A 16,592-nucleotide genomic window follows, 5' to 3' on the forward strand; every position below is an offset into this window, starting at 1 on the left:
TTTGCTATAAGATACACACGACACTTGGACAAAATTTTCTTAAGTTTGGGATAAGCCGTGGATTGAATGACACTAACTCCTAAAAATCTTCCGAACTTATAAGTTTCATTGTGACTTTTTAAATTTTTGTTTATTTACCACCAGCGTGTGCGGCCACAATAAAATTTCATTTTTTAACATTAATCCTTTCCACAAATTTTTAACTCAAAAATATTTAGAATATTTCAGATGATACTGAAGTTAGTCGACGTTTAATAATTTTTTGATTTTTTTAAAAACGCTAAATTTAAAAAAAAAAATATTTCAGAAAATTACACCTGCAGCTCTTTTTATTTTTTGCATGTGCATATTTTTTTTTTAAATTAAATTTAAAAAAAAAATCCGAAAATCGTTAATTGTCTGCTAACTTCAGGATAATTATTTTTGTGATTATTTATAAATATTCTTAAATAATATTCGATCAAAAAATTTTTTTTTTAATCATGCGCGCAGTTAATCAAAAACAAATAAATACAAATGTAAATAATATATATATTTTAATTCGCATAGCCAAAACTAACAAGGAATATCGAATTCCCGTGTCTAAGGCAATATCATCGGTCTAACAAATCGAAACTAATCCATGATTCGACGGCGTATCAACTACATAATATAACAAACAATAAAATACCGTGTCAGAGACCGTTAAAAACGCGTTCACACACTCCTAAATACCTATATTTTTCTATCCCTCGTATCATTTTTTTCTGTTTAGTTGTATATACAATTCACTTCATCTCTCATCTCCTTTATTTTTTTTTTCTATTCTCTCTATCTACCAAATAAATCCCGGGAGTGCAGCATCGTAACCACGTCCCTTACCAAGCATTTGTACACTTTTCTCGGTTTATAGGCTTTGATTATTGTTGCACAGGCCACATCCAGGGTGGTCGCGCTACTTCAGATGGGGTTCGTTAGTTTGAAAAACACTTTTCGTGCAGCGTAGATTCGGTGAAATAAAAACTCAAGACTCCTCCCCATTTGCAGGAAATACACCTCGAAGATGTGAAGTAGATGGAGGATGGAAGGCACCGATTTAAGATGTGCTGGAGCTTTAAGTTCTCGACTGCGCTGCTCTTTGGAGCAGATCTCATCTTTTACCTTTACACATACACACGAGATCCTCATCGTCCTCGTCCAGGTTTACAGCTTCGCGCCACGGTTACTGCACGCTTTGATTACATTACTTACGCCTCGATTCTTAGGTTTAGTTAAGGTTATATTCTTTAGCTAAAGAATATAACGCTCTGACTTCGACCCCTAATGGTGTGTTGTCGGGCTGTCGAGCAAGACGTCGAGGATCTGATCGATAGCACTCATTTTATTTTCAAACATTTTTTTTTAATTTTTCCACGAATTTTTTTCAAACGACCAGGCTAAGAATTTTAAGATGTGGGGATAAAACTCTGTGATGCAGAGTAATATATTTAGTAAAAAAAAATAATATTTATAAACGCGACGATAAATATTACATTTTATTACTTCGAAGAAAGGTTTCATATTAAAAATTATATTTCTCGTTAAAAAAGTACTCCCTGAGGACCAGAAAAAAATCTACAATAATGAAAGCAAGGAAAGTATCTCCTGGAAAAGAAAAAAAAACCTTTCAACTAATCCAAAAATCTGACAAACTTTAAAATACTGTGGAGACCTCCCACTTGGTGTTTTCACATTCGCGTCTTACGGCTTGCGGATGAGATCTTCAAACTTAAAGCTTTTTACCACAAAAACTCTTGGTGGTCGAGTTACATTATATGTATATGCTTGTGGCAAATATATAATCCACGGGTATACCAGTGTCTCTTATTATTATTTCACACTTACTGTCAACGGATTTAACACGTCAGTAAGTTTCTCACCGAAGGAAAATTTTCTTTGACACGAATCTTGTGGATTTTAAACATTTCTATTGTCGTACATTTAAAGCTCGACGAAAATGTTTATTGTTTCTTACGTCCATAAAATCTCAACGGGTATTTTGTTGTTGATTTTAACGAGATTAGATGATGACAATGACTGAATGAGTTAGGTCAGTATTATTATTTTTATGAAAAAAATAAACGAGATGCTTCAAATATATGACTTTTCAATTGAGTCTAAAATGTATAACTTTCCTTAAATCCTTTGCTTCGTTTCGGTTCTTGAAAAATTTTTTCCGTTTGAAAATAAATAGAAAAATATTTATTTCAAGAAGCGGATAATTTTTATTTAACAATCAATGGGACAACGATCTAGTTAAGGGATGACTTATTGATTAGCGATGCAATTTGAACAGTAAAAAAAAATATATATATATATATATATATCGATAGATGGGTAAATAGATAATAAAAGCAGAACGACGCGGAAAAGGCCGTGGAATGGTGAACGTGATGAGACCTCACACAGAATTATTATAAGGGGATTGTTCGAGTCTTTTCATCATCAGCAGAACTAAGTTCGTATAACGCGTGATGACATGGCTGCTTATAACTTATACCGATCCGCCGGTTTACTATGCGGCGTCATACCAACTTAAACGCTTTTGCTGTGGTGTATATGCTTTTTCAACTAGTCTCTATCTTGCTGCTGTATAAATACATATATATGTATTATTCCAACTCACAACCGGTGGAGAATTTGATTAGGCCAATTATGCGGTTCCACTTGTAAATATTCTTTACGTGAAATTTTGATTTGCTACGATGCCTTCTGACACCAGTTTCGACAATTCAATCTCATACGTTACTTATCATGGAAAAATTATTCAAATTTTTAAAGTAAACATTTATTTACATATTATCATTGTCTGTAATATATATTTTATCTTACTTTACATCTTTATTTAAACGAAAAATTTTTTTGTACGAAATTTAAATTCAAATCTCAACTAAACAGACCCGTTATTAATTTATCACTTTTTGTGTATAAATTATAATAAAAATTAGTGGCTCATAAAAATTAATTTACCGGCTGTATTATGAGTATCTAAAAAAACACACCAGTTCTTGTTACAAAGTAAATTTTGGGAGGTTTTTATTTTTTCCATCTCATTTTTTCGGTGGCAGATTGCCCGTGTAATGAAGCCAAATGTTTAAAAATCTGTTATAGTAAGTTAAGTAGAGGGTGAATTACAGTTAGTAGTTAATATATATGAGGTATGAGAAATAAGTAGGGGATAGAAAAGAGATTTTTTGTGTAAAAAAAGTTGGTTGAGTAACTGAGCATGATGAATGGAAATATTCGGTTAATGGCTGATGGTCTATGGTTTACTACATGGGATGGTCGGTATGAATGTGTAAGTAAAGACCAGAAACAGAAAATATAAAATGCATTGCCGCCAACGCTGTCGCGGCGACCCGGTTGCGTTTTGTTGGATGTCGGCGGCGGCAGCTGGTCTCGCCGCGCTGATTGGTCGCGCATCATGCCGCGTTTGTTGATCTTTTGCGAGGCGATACGCGTATAGATCGAGAGGGGAGGCTTGGGCCCCGACCGGTAACCCCGAGCAAGGCACCCGGTGTCCTCAACTATTATATATTTCAGTGATGAACGATGTACTAGTGTTGTATGTATGCATACTCTGTGCATGAATACTCGTGACATACATCAGTATTATACTTTCATGTTGCAGCAATAGGTCTACGGGACATAACTTTTGCTCTGTCTTTCTCTTCATCCCTTTTTATATTCTTTATTCCAACCCCCCAATACTGACTAAGTGACAATGACGACCATTTTGTTCCCAGGTTTATCATGTCCACATTTTATATATTTTTTTTTATTTCTCATCAATTTAGATGTTAAAAAAAATTTTTTTGCAATGTGCAATGAGTGAAAAATTTTTTTATCTTGAATGAAGCGAAAAAAAATATTTGTCGTTCAGCTTTAAATTCAAAATGTATAAATTTTTTTTTTTCTTAAAATAATTTTATAAAGTTTATGTACAAAAAAAAATAAAGTAAGACAAGAGACCCAGTATCCAATCACTCATGTATTTGTATATCTATATTTACTTAATTTTACTAAATATAGATATACAAATACATGGAGTGATCGGGTACTGGGTTTTTTGTCTTAAATAAGATGTGAATAATTGAGATAAATTATTTAGATGATTTTTTAAAAATTAAAATGAAAAGTAACTAGTCATATAGGGTGAAAAATTTTTTCCGTCACTTAGGATCGATCATTAAATTCGCAACACCAAAGACAGAAAAGGTATAGTATATATATGTATATTTTTGGTCATCATACAAGTAGCTGTAGGACCTCGTTGGTGGCAGAGTAGAAAGGAAATAGAATAGAGAAGCCAACTCAGCAGCAGCATCATCATCATCAGCAGGAGAATTAGCGTGGGCAAAAAGATAAAGATAAAAGATAGAAGACTATGAGAATAAATACTACAATGTATATCCAGTGAACGGTTTTACGTACCCCCCTAGGGTTGGATTTGCACGGTTTTCATTGGCTCAGTTAAGTTTGATTAATCTGTTCGGTTGTTCCATTGTTCGTAGACACAACCAACTTTCTTTGTCTCTTTTTCTTTTGGTTCTGCTCTTTTTTCCTATTGGCCGCGATACCAACCCATTCGACATTCGACGAACGATGATGCATTTAACCAGGGTTACAAGTACACAGGGTCCATAATATAAAAGCTATATAACCGTTCACCCTTCTTTCATTCATTTATTTTTTATAAGACCTGATTCATTTTTCCCATATTTGATTGATTATATAATTTTTCATTATTTTATTTTGAATAAATTATTTTTTCTCCAAAAAATATATTTAATTATTTGACTTTTTTATTTACGAAATCGTTTCTTATGACCACAAAATAATAAATAAAATTCCTTGAGCAAATAGATTTTGGGATTAAGCATTAAGGTTACATCCGGAATGATTCATAGATAGTACAATGAATGTTGGGTAAAGAGTAAACATCATAACAAAAAAAGAGAGGAAGTAAATTCATGATGGCACAAGAGGAGGTAATGCTATTCTTAATCTGTAGCTTGATGTAATAGTGTTCAAAAAATCTCAACGCGGGGATAGATTGTAAATAATGGTTCATATATATATGTAATACATACAAGCCTGTGCCTATATGGGGACATATATATGTGGATGTATGTATAATAATATAAAATAAGAAGGATCGAGGATCTAAACGCCGCCCCTAGATTTTTTTCTTCTCTACATAACATATATACACGGGGTGCGGCTTTTTGATGCCGGGAGACCGTCACGCCTATCAGCTTTGTCATTGCCGATACATCTGTCGAGTTCACATCGCTAATTTTGAATCCGAACTTTATATATATACGTTCTATACTTTAGATCGTTGCTTACACATAACACTAGAGCTTCTCTTCTCTTGCTCTTTTTAGTGATAAATAAAAATAAAAAATACCAGAGCCGACAGAGGCTGCGAGTTAGCTCCAGAACTTGTGTTACTGGTATTTGATTTGAAATGACAGCGAGTTAGAATTTGTGCATAAAATTTCATTATGTTTTTTATAAATGCGGCAGATAAATAAAAAGTCAAGTGTCAGGAGTTTGACATGAAATGACAACCGCCATTGCATCGCTTTGACAAAAATCGACGGCGGACTTGAATTTCTAGGGTTTTGACACAAAATGTCAAAAACTGACATATTTGAGAAGAGTGACTAAAAATAAAAAATTCAAAAGTGTAAAATTCTATTTTCTGTTTTTCAAATTTTTTTAGCTATGGCATGAATTTATTGAAAAAATGATAGTGAATTAAATATATAGAGAAAGAGTTGACTTTGTTAACTGAGGGTGACACATCACACAGTAATTTTTTTACACTAAAAGATTCAAAGTTAAAAAAATGAGTCAACTTCAAATAAAATATCAAACTTTGAAATTCGAATCAGAAACACTCGAAAAAATTTTGAATATCGAAGCGGCCATTTTCTAATAAAGTTACAAAAGAAATCACAGAAACGATCGATGGGCGCGTGACTCTTGACTATAAAAGAAGACCCCACATATCGCATTTTCCTTTTTCATGATTCGCCATTCATTCATCTCCGCCCAATTCTCTTGATATATGTTATAATACCAGTGTGCAGTAGTCATCTAGTCTACTATATATTTTTCCCGATGGTTTTTCCCAAGCGGCTTTCCTTTGTAATGTACGCTCGAGATCCTCACCCCCTATATTCAAGTCAATTGCGGCCTACTTCTACTCCACTCAATCTGTTATGTTTTCTTTATCCTATTCCACTTGTAAACTCAGCTCTCATGAATCATGAGTCTTATTTTATATATTTTTTTACTCCAATAAACTTGTTTTTTTTTTCTTCCTTCACGGTAGGTCAAGGTCTTAGTAATTTAATTAAATATGAATAAAAAAATAAATTGGTCTATTTAAACTCTGAATAAAACCATTGTCATTAATAAATAATTTTTTGCTAAAATAAATTATTTTTTTCTTTGAAAAAGTAAAAATCTTTCATCTACTGCCGCATCTTTATTTCTATAAAAATAATATAAATCTACAAGATGTGGAATCAGTGCAGTAGTTGTTTTCTGGTTAACGGTAGTCATTTAAAGAAAAAACATAAAAGACAAAAAACGTGACTTGCCGGCTTTGTGACTCTAGTATAATATTATTGAGAAGAAATAAGACGAAGAAGAAGAATAATAATAAGGAGCCGAAACGTGTAATATTATAGAGAACAACTCAGAGAAGCGACTCGTCGTCATCTACTTTACTTCTATATATTTCTTTACTCTCTTTTTTGGACCCGTAAAAGTTAAAAAGTCCTGGAAAAGGATAGAAGGTACTAAAGAAGGATAAAAGTTAAATACGACGGAGCGATAGAAAGAAAATAGGAGAGAAATAAAAAATAAAAGAATAGAAGCCGCACGACCACCTACTTCGGCTACACAATAGAGCACAAATGCGTGGCGACAGCATCACCAGATATACGGCAGGATGATTGCTCGTTGTGCCAACTAAACTAAACTTTTAACTTGCTACCCATCTCATCTCATATCAGATCATTTTTTAAATTATTTTTTTTTTTTTACAAGATAAATAATAAGATACGACAAATAATTTATATTATTGTTTATTTTTATTATCAGTACAAACTTCAAACACTCGTTAAATATATTTATTTATTTATTTACTTAAAAATAAAAATATAATAAGTAGATAGACATATTTACAAAACATGAACTGGCCAATTAAATAAACAAATAATAAATCACATTGATAAGTAATTAATAATGTCGCCAATTTAAAATTATAAATCAATTTATTTACATTTTATAAAATTTTTAATTACTTTTTTTTATTTACATTAAAATTTCTTATAATAAATTTTTAACAGAAGTACTACGTGTTAATTAACAATTTAGTTGCATTAATTATATATTTGTTGCATTGATAAATTTTTTATAATTTATAATTATTATTAAAAGATAATCAAGGCACTCGTGGTAAATTTTCTATGTCTAGTCAATCAGTTAATATAATTATTAAATTCATAAATAAGTCACTGGTATCTCAACAATTGTTAAGTTAATAGATATATAAAAAATTAAGTCTAGTTAGTCTGTTAATTATTAATTTGTTACTTATTGATATTTTATTTTGTTACGCTGTAAAAAATCCGAGTGAATTCGGAGTCATTTAGTTGAATCCGAATCCACTCCGTCACTTGAAATTTTAGAAGAAATCATTCCGCATATTAAGTAAACCGGAAGTTTATTTTTACCGCGGAGTGAACTGGACTTTATTCAAATCCGCATTCACTTCGATTCGGAGTTTAAATATTAAAATAAACTCCCCGGAGTGAATTTTACTCCAAGAAAATTAAATAAATACGCAGTCGTTCACTCCACGTTCTCCGGAAATTAACTACAGTGTAAATTAGTTATTCGGTAAATTAATTAAAGTTCAGTGTACTCGGCCGCAAACTTGTGAATCAATGGCACCGAGGTATGGATAACCGCTTTTGGCTTCACTCGGGCTGTGAGGTGTCACGTGATGATGATGGTGGCCCATTCCGTTTGATACAGTAGTTGGTGTCCCTTGGACCATACAAGCACTCATATTAGAACCTGTCGGACTGACGTTGCCGCCCAGGCCTCCGAGATTTAGATTGCTCGGTGATAAATTTGATGCCAGGTTTGTACTTCCATAATGCGAGCTATTAAAAAGTCTATAACATAGGAATTAACGGTAATAATAACAATAAAAAAAATAAATACTTAATGTACACTGAAAAAAAATTAACTTTTGGAAAACAATATTTTCTCAAGAAGTGAATCAATGAAAGTAATTCTCTATTTAAGTTGAAGAATAATTTTCTTGATGGAAGAAAGTCGGAGTTTATTTGAGGTAAAAGACCTAGTACCCGATCAGGGAACTAGTATCCGATCACTCCATATATTTGTATATCTATGGTCAGTAAAATTTGATAAATGTACACGGAAAGATTGGAACCCGACTGGTTACTGTTCAGCACCGCACTGAGTCGGGTGCAGAACAGTAACCAGTCGGGTTCCAATCTTTCCGTGTAGATAAACAAATGTATTTACATGAGTGATCGGGTACTAGTTCTCTGATCGGGTACTGGGTCTTTTATCTTACAGTACTCCAAAAAATTAAGATCAGCAAATCTCGAGCTGAGCTTGGATTTCTTCGATTAAGAAAATGATTTTTAAGGGCATTCTCAGACAGTGCCCCCCACTTTTTAAAAATTTTCAATGACTTCGAACTGTCATAAGCGTATCAAATTTTTATCAGTTAATTAAAAAAAATTAAAGCACTAATTGAAAAAAGGACAACGTAGTCGTAATTTCGCTGATATATAGATTTAAAAAAAAAATATTTACACTTGATATCAATTAGGAGTTAAACAAAATTCGTTAAAAAAATTTCAGTAAAAAATCGTCATGTCAATTTTATAATTAGAATTTTCAAATTTCGTTGGCTAAAATTTATTCAACAAATTTCGTTTAACTCCTAATTGATAACAATTGTGAGTGATTTTTTTAAAATTCTATAACGAAATTACGACTACGTTGTCCTTTTTCAATTAAGGTTTTAATTTTTCTTTATTAATTAAGAAAATTTTAATGCCACTATGACAGTTAAGTCATTGCATATTTTTAAAAAGTGGGGGCACTGTCTGAGAATGCCCTTAATGAAATCTTAAAATTTTTTTATTGAAAATATATACGATTGAAAATTTTCAACAGCATAATTTCTAGTAAGAAGAATACGCAATAATTCTAAAAGTTATTTTTTTTCTCAGTGTAATAAGTAGTAAGTAATAATAATAATTTAGGTGTTTGTGTAGAAGAGTTAAAGATTTATATGTAATTAATCAATGTGTATGTATATTGATTACAGTCGTGAAAGTAAAAGGAGAAGGTAACGCATTCGGTTAATTTAAACACCGCAATAAGGGGACCAGAGTATTTTGTTTATGAAACACGATACTTTATATTGCAGGACCGATAGTCGGACTTATTAAAAATTGGTTAGTATATATATATGTATATATGAATGGCAGCATATGACAGGTTGCCCTTATACGCGCGGAATTCTCCAGCCACCCTCTCCCTATTTTACTTTCCTCGCACTGTAAGCGCCGCATTATTATTATTGTGTGCGCGGTATTTGTACTTTGATTATTTTTTACAACCTTTTAAATCGTAACAAACATATTTTTACTTTCTTTTAAATATGTCATAATATATTATTATTGTTATTATTAATATAAATATTTAAGTTTCACACAACACGCAAATTAAATGAAGAATAATTATTTTTTTAATAGATATATTTATATATATAATTACCTTATTATTTGTTAGTTAAAAAAAACAGGTTTAGTGTGAGATTCGAAAAATGTTGAGTAATTTATGTAACAATAAACTTGTACGAAAAATAAATTAATTTAATGATATAAATAAATTGATAATTGACAGCCCGGGTGTAATAAATTAAAATGTATATATGTATAGACGTATATATAATAAAGATGGATTGAATAGTATAGGTGGATACCAAAAGTTTGAGGATGAGAGCGGAGTGAGTTGATTATGAGCCAGTAGCGTTTCATTATGGGCCTAGTAAGATAATTGCGGACCACACCGACGTCCAAGACCGAGAGATGAAGAAGAATTTCTCGACCGCCGAGTAGACTAACTCTATATACAGAGCCATAATACAAGTAACCGTACTTATCAAAGGCTAGTATTTATACCAGTTTATCTAAATTGTCGCAATTGTGTTTGTGTGTACGTCATGTGTACGTTGATTTTTTAAATCTTGTGTTGCAATGCTTAGCGTAGTACAGGGCAGAGGTACCGTTTTTGGCCACGGGCCAGTTTTCGACACTTGAAAAATTTTAATAAAATAATTTGTAAAAGACGCGATGACTGTAAAAAATTTGCGGAGTGAACGCGGATTAAATCCGGAGCAGATGACTGTTTCTTTATTTAATCCCTTCGGAGTAAAATTTACTCCGAAGGGGAGTTTATTTTAATATCAAAACTCCAAATTGAAGTGAATGCGTATTTAAATAAAATCCAGTTCACTTCGCGGTAAAAATAAACTTCCGGTTTACTCCGTATGCGGAGTGATTTTTTTAAAAACTCCGAGTGACAGAGTAAATTTGGATTTAAATAAAATCTGTAATCACTCCGAATTCACCCCCAATTTTTTACAGTCTATTAAAATGAAAATTTTATTTTATGCTTTTTCATTCATTAATTACTCGGAATGGAAACTTCGATTTCTTATTTATATACAAAAATTTCTAAAATTTAAAAATGAACTACGCAATCGAAAATACGCTACAGCAGTGTAATGAATATGTACTTGTCTTATAAATTGCATTATATAAATTTCAAGAAATTGAGGCCGCAAATGGTAGTCTTGTCTGTGTAGTAGTTAAATTTGTTTCAAAGTTTGTGTGACAAAAAGTAGCAGAGAGGAGTGGATAAAAAATGGTTTTTGATATGCTTTAAAAGAGTATAAACTTACCCATAGTTTTCTGGTGTCGCTCGAGGCCACTGTTGCTGCGCAGCACTGTAGTAGTTTTCGCCGTAATTGTAGTGTTGAGGATACCCCGCTGTGGTTGCTGCAGCCGCAGCTACTGAGGCCTGACCGTAGCTTTGGTAGCTGTCGGCACCACTTGGATATCCGTGCTGAGTTTGGAAGGATTGAAGACTCATCGTATTAAACGCATTCAACTGCTGGCTGTTGAGTTGTTTACGTAAACGTGCACGTCGATTGCTAAACCATACCTGCACTCGTGCTTCTGTCAATTTCGTTCTGCAAAATAAAAAATATCCACAATCGAATTATCATCACCATCATCATCATCATCATCATTAAAGTGAATTCTTGTATCATTTCATAATTTTGGGAATGACGAAATAAAGAAATGTCCGGTTCATAAATTAAAATTTGTTTGATGTAATTAGGGAAATAAAAATTAAGCGTAATGTAATGATGCGTACTTTTGAGCCAAGTCTTCTCTAGTATAAACGTCGGGATATTGGGTTCTGTGGAAGGCGGCTTCAAGCTGTTCCAACTGTTCTCCAGTAAATGTTGTTCTGCTGCGTCTTAGCTTCCTCTTGAGTGTAATTCCCGGCTCGCTCTCGGTGTCGGAGTCATCGCCGCTGCTACCACCTGCGGCAAAAATGCGGAAGGAATTCGTCAATCATATGAAGAATATAAAAAATTTTTTAATAAAAAAAACTCAACACAGAGCAGATATAATTTTTTTCTAATAGAAAAGAGAAATGAGAGAAACAGGATAAAATAAAAAATTAATATAATATAAATTGTATAAAAACGATTCAACATCAAGCATCTGTCGCTTAAGTGTATAAAAAATAAATCGTTAAATTTATCTAATTCTACGGTTCGTTAAAGTCGTTGAGGGCTCGGGAAAATAGTGGCTAATGACACACAATATAAGAAAAGTATGCTCATATACTATATAAATGTATGAAAGAAAGAAAATTCTTTGCTCACGCAATCAACCGATGTAAGTAATGGTGTGTATATGTATATACTCATATAAATATAAAACTCCAGAGAGTGTGGAATTTAAGTTCCAGCACGTGCTAGACGTCAGATACCGAAGATAGGAAGCGAATTGTTACCGCCCACAGTTCACACGCCCGAGACTGCAACCCACCATTAAATCCTTCGTGATTACAGCCGTTCGCTGGCTAACCTATACTAAACTAAAACACCGAAGAAATTAGGGTCCGTACGCCAACAGGAATTAAGTTCTTTGACATGTTGGATACGTTCCTGTAAGGCGAAGGCCTCTCACGTACACTGTGGACTTTAGTCGTCAACGTAAAGTACCGATCAACAATCAACTTGCTAATATATCTCGTTTTTAAAAATCGTAAAAATATATATATACATATATATCCTCGGACAATTTTATTCTAATACAACTGCTCTATATAAATTACATTTTGCATAAAAAACTAAAATATTTTATACTCTATATTTATTTTAATGCTCTTAAACTTTTTATTAATATATATATGTAAAAGTGGCTCCGATTTACATATTATAGAGTTTAAATAATACTATGAATAATAATGGGAATAATAATAGTAGGAAGATGGCGATAAATCTTGAGATAAAGTCATTGATTAGTATAAATGGCTAATGAAGCGATCAGCAAAGACAGAAAGGCAGGAACATGTCTGAATCAATAGGCTGGAGCATCAGCATCAGCAGGTTTATATATATTTTATGTGTATCTATATCTATATGAGCGGCATAGCCGTCAGGGTGCGAAGAATAGTTAACTCGGAGCTATATCAAGATAAAAGTAAGCTAGAGAACATTTGCGCTCGCGAGCGGTAAGCAAGATTAAAGGCCATAGCGGTAGTCGTAAATCCTCGGCAACGCTTCGAGGGCATACACTGCCGTGCTATGCTGCACTCTGCCCAGCCGATATATTCTTTTATATTTATATATATATATTTTCTCTAGTGCCTCCGATGATGCTGGCTCCAATGGCCTGACGATTTCCGCGACCCATCCATGCTATTAAATATCGTCTTATTTCTTTTTCCTCTCCACTATACGGCTCTAATAGTCTACGGCATTTACGCTTTTAATATTTTACAGCTTTACACTAATAAACAATTTTTAGATTTAAATCTTTTCATTATAAAAACCCAGAGCTTAATAAATAAAATAAAAGTGTTGGATTTACGAGCTAACGGGGCTAATTTGCTTGGAGGAATAGAATAATTTTATGAAATGATAAGGTGTCTAAATCAATAGCAGATTTATTCTGTTAAAAGTATTGCTGATGATGTATTATTATTTATGTAGATTTATTGTACAATCAAAATAACGTTTCATGTTAAAGTTACTTTTAGTAAAATTAACTTGCGAGTTATCATTGAAAGATCATGATACAGATAGATGCACATCAATTTACAGAGTTGTCGGTCGACTACTCTCGTGTCTGCTGCTTCGTTTTAATTTATTTTTTTTAGTGGTATGTACTTACAGTAAACCGTAGTATGTACTCAGTGTACCTACCACAATATCTTTACTCCTTTCTTCGGCGGCACTCCTCGAGATTAGAGGAGGCACAATCCCGCAGGAGGAGCTCCAGCCACTTCGAATGTAAGAGACCACACGCCGCGAGTCGACTCAAATACTCTCTTGCGAGTACCGACTTTATGCTCTCATCTGCACCTCCGAGATATTTTCAGCAAAAAATACTACATTTTTTTAGCCTTTGCTTTACTTGATAATTTTAAAATAAGCTCAGGAAAATAATACAATATAATTTTATAATTTAAAGTGTCCTGTGGGGATTAAGTTATTATTTAGTTGTTTTATGCTTCAGAATATGGAGTTTTTAATCTGTGAGGGAGGGAGGGAGCCAGAGACTTCTAATCAAATGTGAAACTTTCAGGCGAGAAGATAATAAACTCAAGACATTCGCGCTCACCACGGGACGTCTAATATATTTCTTCGTAAAAAAAGAGAAAGATACTTATATATATATACATATATATTATAGCGGAGTATGGTGTGTGTATATGGCTGCTGATGTTTCACCAGCGTCCTAATAAATATAACGCGGAATTCTCTTTATAAATGCCGACATAATTTTCTGCTAAAGCTAGACCCTTATGTATTTTATCCTAAAAATTATATTATGAGTATATATTATTGGAGAATAAGTTTTCATATAAATATTCTTCTTTAATTATTTAAAATAAAACTTATTTTGTTCCTAGATTATGAAATATTTCTAAATACTTCCGGGATAATTGGAGAAGTAAGTGAAGAATCGCTTCTTATTATATATATATATATATATATATATATATATATATATATATATATATATATATATATATATATATATATATATATATATATATATATATTAAATGATTATATGAAAGTATACCAAAAGAAAAAAAAATAATAGTAATAATAATAATAAACGTACGGAGAATTCCATCAATAGAATGATTACGTCTTGGGTCATCACCGAGACGTGTTTGATTTGTTGGTCCACGTAATAGCCGAGATATACTTGATACCGATGGTGCGGATGTTTTATCGCAGACTCCATCCTGCTAACAAAACCGCATTGGACTAGTTAGTACTATTTCACCATATTAAATTAGTTATTTGTGTTACTAAAAATTATTGATACTGAATTTAGCCATAAGTCTGAATGCAGCAGACATTAGACAAATATAAAATTATGAATAAATAGAGTAAATAATAAAAAAAAAATATTTATAAAAAATGCGCTTATTAATTTTTAAATTTTTTAAATGTGCATTTTTTTCAAATTTCATATTATTATTTACTCTATTTATTTATAATTTTAAATTTATCTGATGTCTGCTACATTCACACTCATATTTGGCCGACGTCTGATTACTTTTGAATTTTTTTTTAAAACGATGAACTATAAAAAAAAAAATTTGAAATAATTGCACCTATAGTTGTTTCAATTTCCTAAATGTGCATATTTTTTTTTTGTTTTTTTGTAATTAATTAGTAGAAAAAAAATTCAAAAATTGTTAATTGTCCGCCAACTTCAAGATCACAAAAATTATTGACGGCTATTTAAATAATTTAATAAAAATTTATGGCTAAAATAAAAAATTTTTTTATCAGCAGACCTTTATTAATTGATCGCGAATTTCCCATGAAAAAATTCCAGGCTTCTGACGTTGGAGATCTTTAGCGCTGGCTTCAACTTCTGGAGTAGCGACGCGCGGTTTACTGCCGCCAATTACTCCAGGTTTAACGGATCCTGTTTCATGGTACCTGTTGAGTATCTTGGATACACATCCATGGGATACGCGAAGTTCTCGGGAAATTGCACAAGGTCTCACACCAGCTGCAGCCATCTGAACGATCTTGATACGAGTGTGATGCGGCAGTGGCCGACCGTTGATGAATACGCCGCCCAATTGATTGACTCGTCCTTGCCCTGTAACAAAATATGTATTTCAGGTTTAAAAATACAAAATAATCGCAATCATCAAGGATCCAGGTTCTTTGAATTTTGAAATAAAAAATAATAACTGCCCGCGCTAATTTATATAAATACTGGTAATGACTCTTCATTAGTTTTATAATGCAATTACTGATGAGTAAAATAGTATAAACAAAATATTATACGGCTGGCTGGAGTATTTAAAAGCGGGAAAGAAAGTGAATGAGATGGTGACTGCGGGAGAGGATCGCGTGCAAGGATACTTGCAAAAGACAAGTCCAGTTGCACATCATGAGTCAAAGAAAATCTTTTTACCCATCCATCCGGCAAGTTACGGCTGTGGTTTTGCTGTTTTAATACGTACGAGTAGTAAATTTACTTTAACTCTTTTATTTATTTATTTTGTACTTGCATTTAATTTTCTTTTTTATGGATTAACTTGTTCAAGGACCGACTCTTTATATATAAATATCTATGTATGTATATTATTTTTACATGTTTCTAATTATATATTTAAATTAGCAAACAACAAAAAGTAGAGATAAATAAAAAAAGTGTTTTTTTAATTTTCAATAATTGCTAATGAAAATATTTCTATAATTAACGTTAATTTAAAGTGGCATTTATTATTTTTTGTTATCAGCTGATAAATAACTAAATCAACAAAAACATAAATTATAATGTGTATATATAAATTTAAAATACAGCAGCTATATATATTGTGAGACACATATACATAAATGTAGATTTAGCTGTTTCAATACTAGACAGACTTATCACTAGCAAATACTTTACGAGGCTACAAATAATTGAATACGATAAAGAGCTATGGTTTATCAGCATTCATTTTATTTTATGTTTCTACTTATTCATAATCCATGAGCACGAAAAATACCTATTGACTTATTACTTAAATTTAATTTATAAAAATTACGTTACATTGTTTGTGACATTAGTAATGTTGTAAATTTATGTATTTAAAATTTTCAAATAAAGTACAGGCTTGCATGGAAAAAATGGATCTCTAAATTTAGTTATAATTGGCATACG

At 32.1% G+C, this 16,592-nt stretch overlaps 1 protein-coding gene across 4 annotated transcripts in view; it reads right to left on the bottom strand.

The window, feature by feature from the left end:
- Positions 1–16,592, bottom strand: part of LOC130668358 (protein gooseberry) — a 58,431-nt gene that overhangs the window by 30,145 nt on the left and 11,694 nt on the right. For 2 of the 4 annotated variants that reach the window (XM_057470609.1, XM_057470607.1), the window contains exons 2-6: positions 15,223–15,536; positions 14,535–14,664; positions 11,539–11,710; positions 11,060–11,350; positions 7,219–8,222 (exon numbers count right to left, since the gene is read on the bottom strand). In XM_057470609.1, coding sequence (XP_057326592.1) covers positions 7,958–8,222; positions 11,060–11,350; positions 11,539–11,710; positions 14,535–14,664; positions 15,223–15,453 — 1,089 coding nt within the window. In that variant the 5' untranslated portion in view covers positions 15,454–15,536 and the 3' untranslated portion in view covers positions 7,219–7,957. Of the gene's footprint in view, positions 1–7,218; positions 8,223–11,059; positions 11,351–11,538; positions 11,711–14,534; positions 14,665–15,222; positions 15,537–16,592 lie in introns of those variants that run through there. The other 2 variants (XM_057470608.1, XM_057470606.1) reach the window with 2 other exon arrangements.

The sequence above is a fragment of the Microplitis mediator genome, chromosome 5 (assembly GCF_029852145.1).
Source record: "Microplitis mediator isolate UGA2020A chromosome 5, iyMicMedi2.1, whole genome shotgun sequence".
NCBI classification, from domain to species: domain Eukaryota; kingdom Metazoa; phylum Arthropoda; class Insecta; order Hymenoptera; family Braconidae; genus Microplitis; species Microplitis mediator.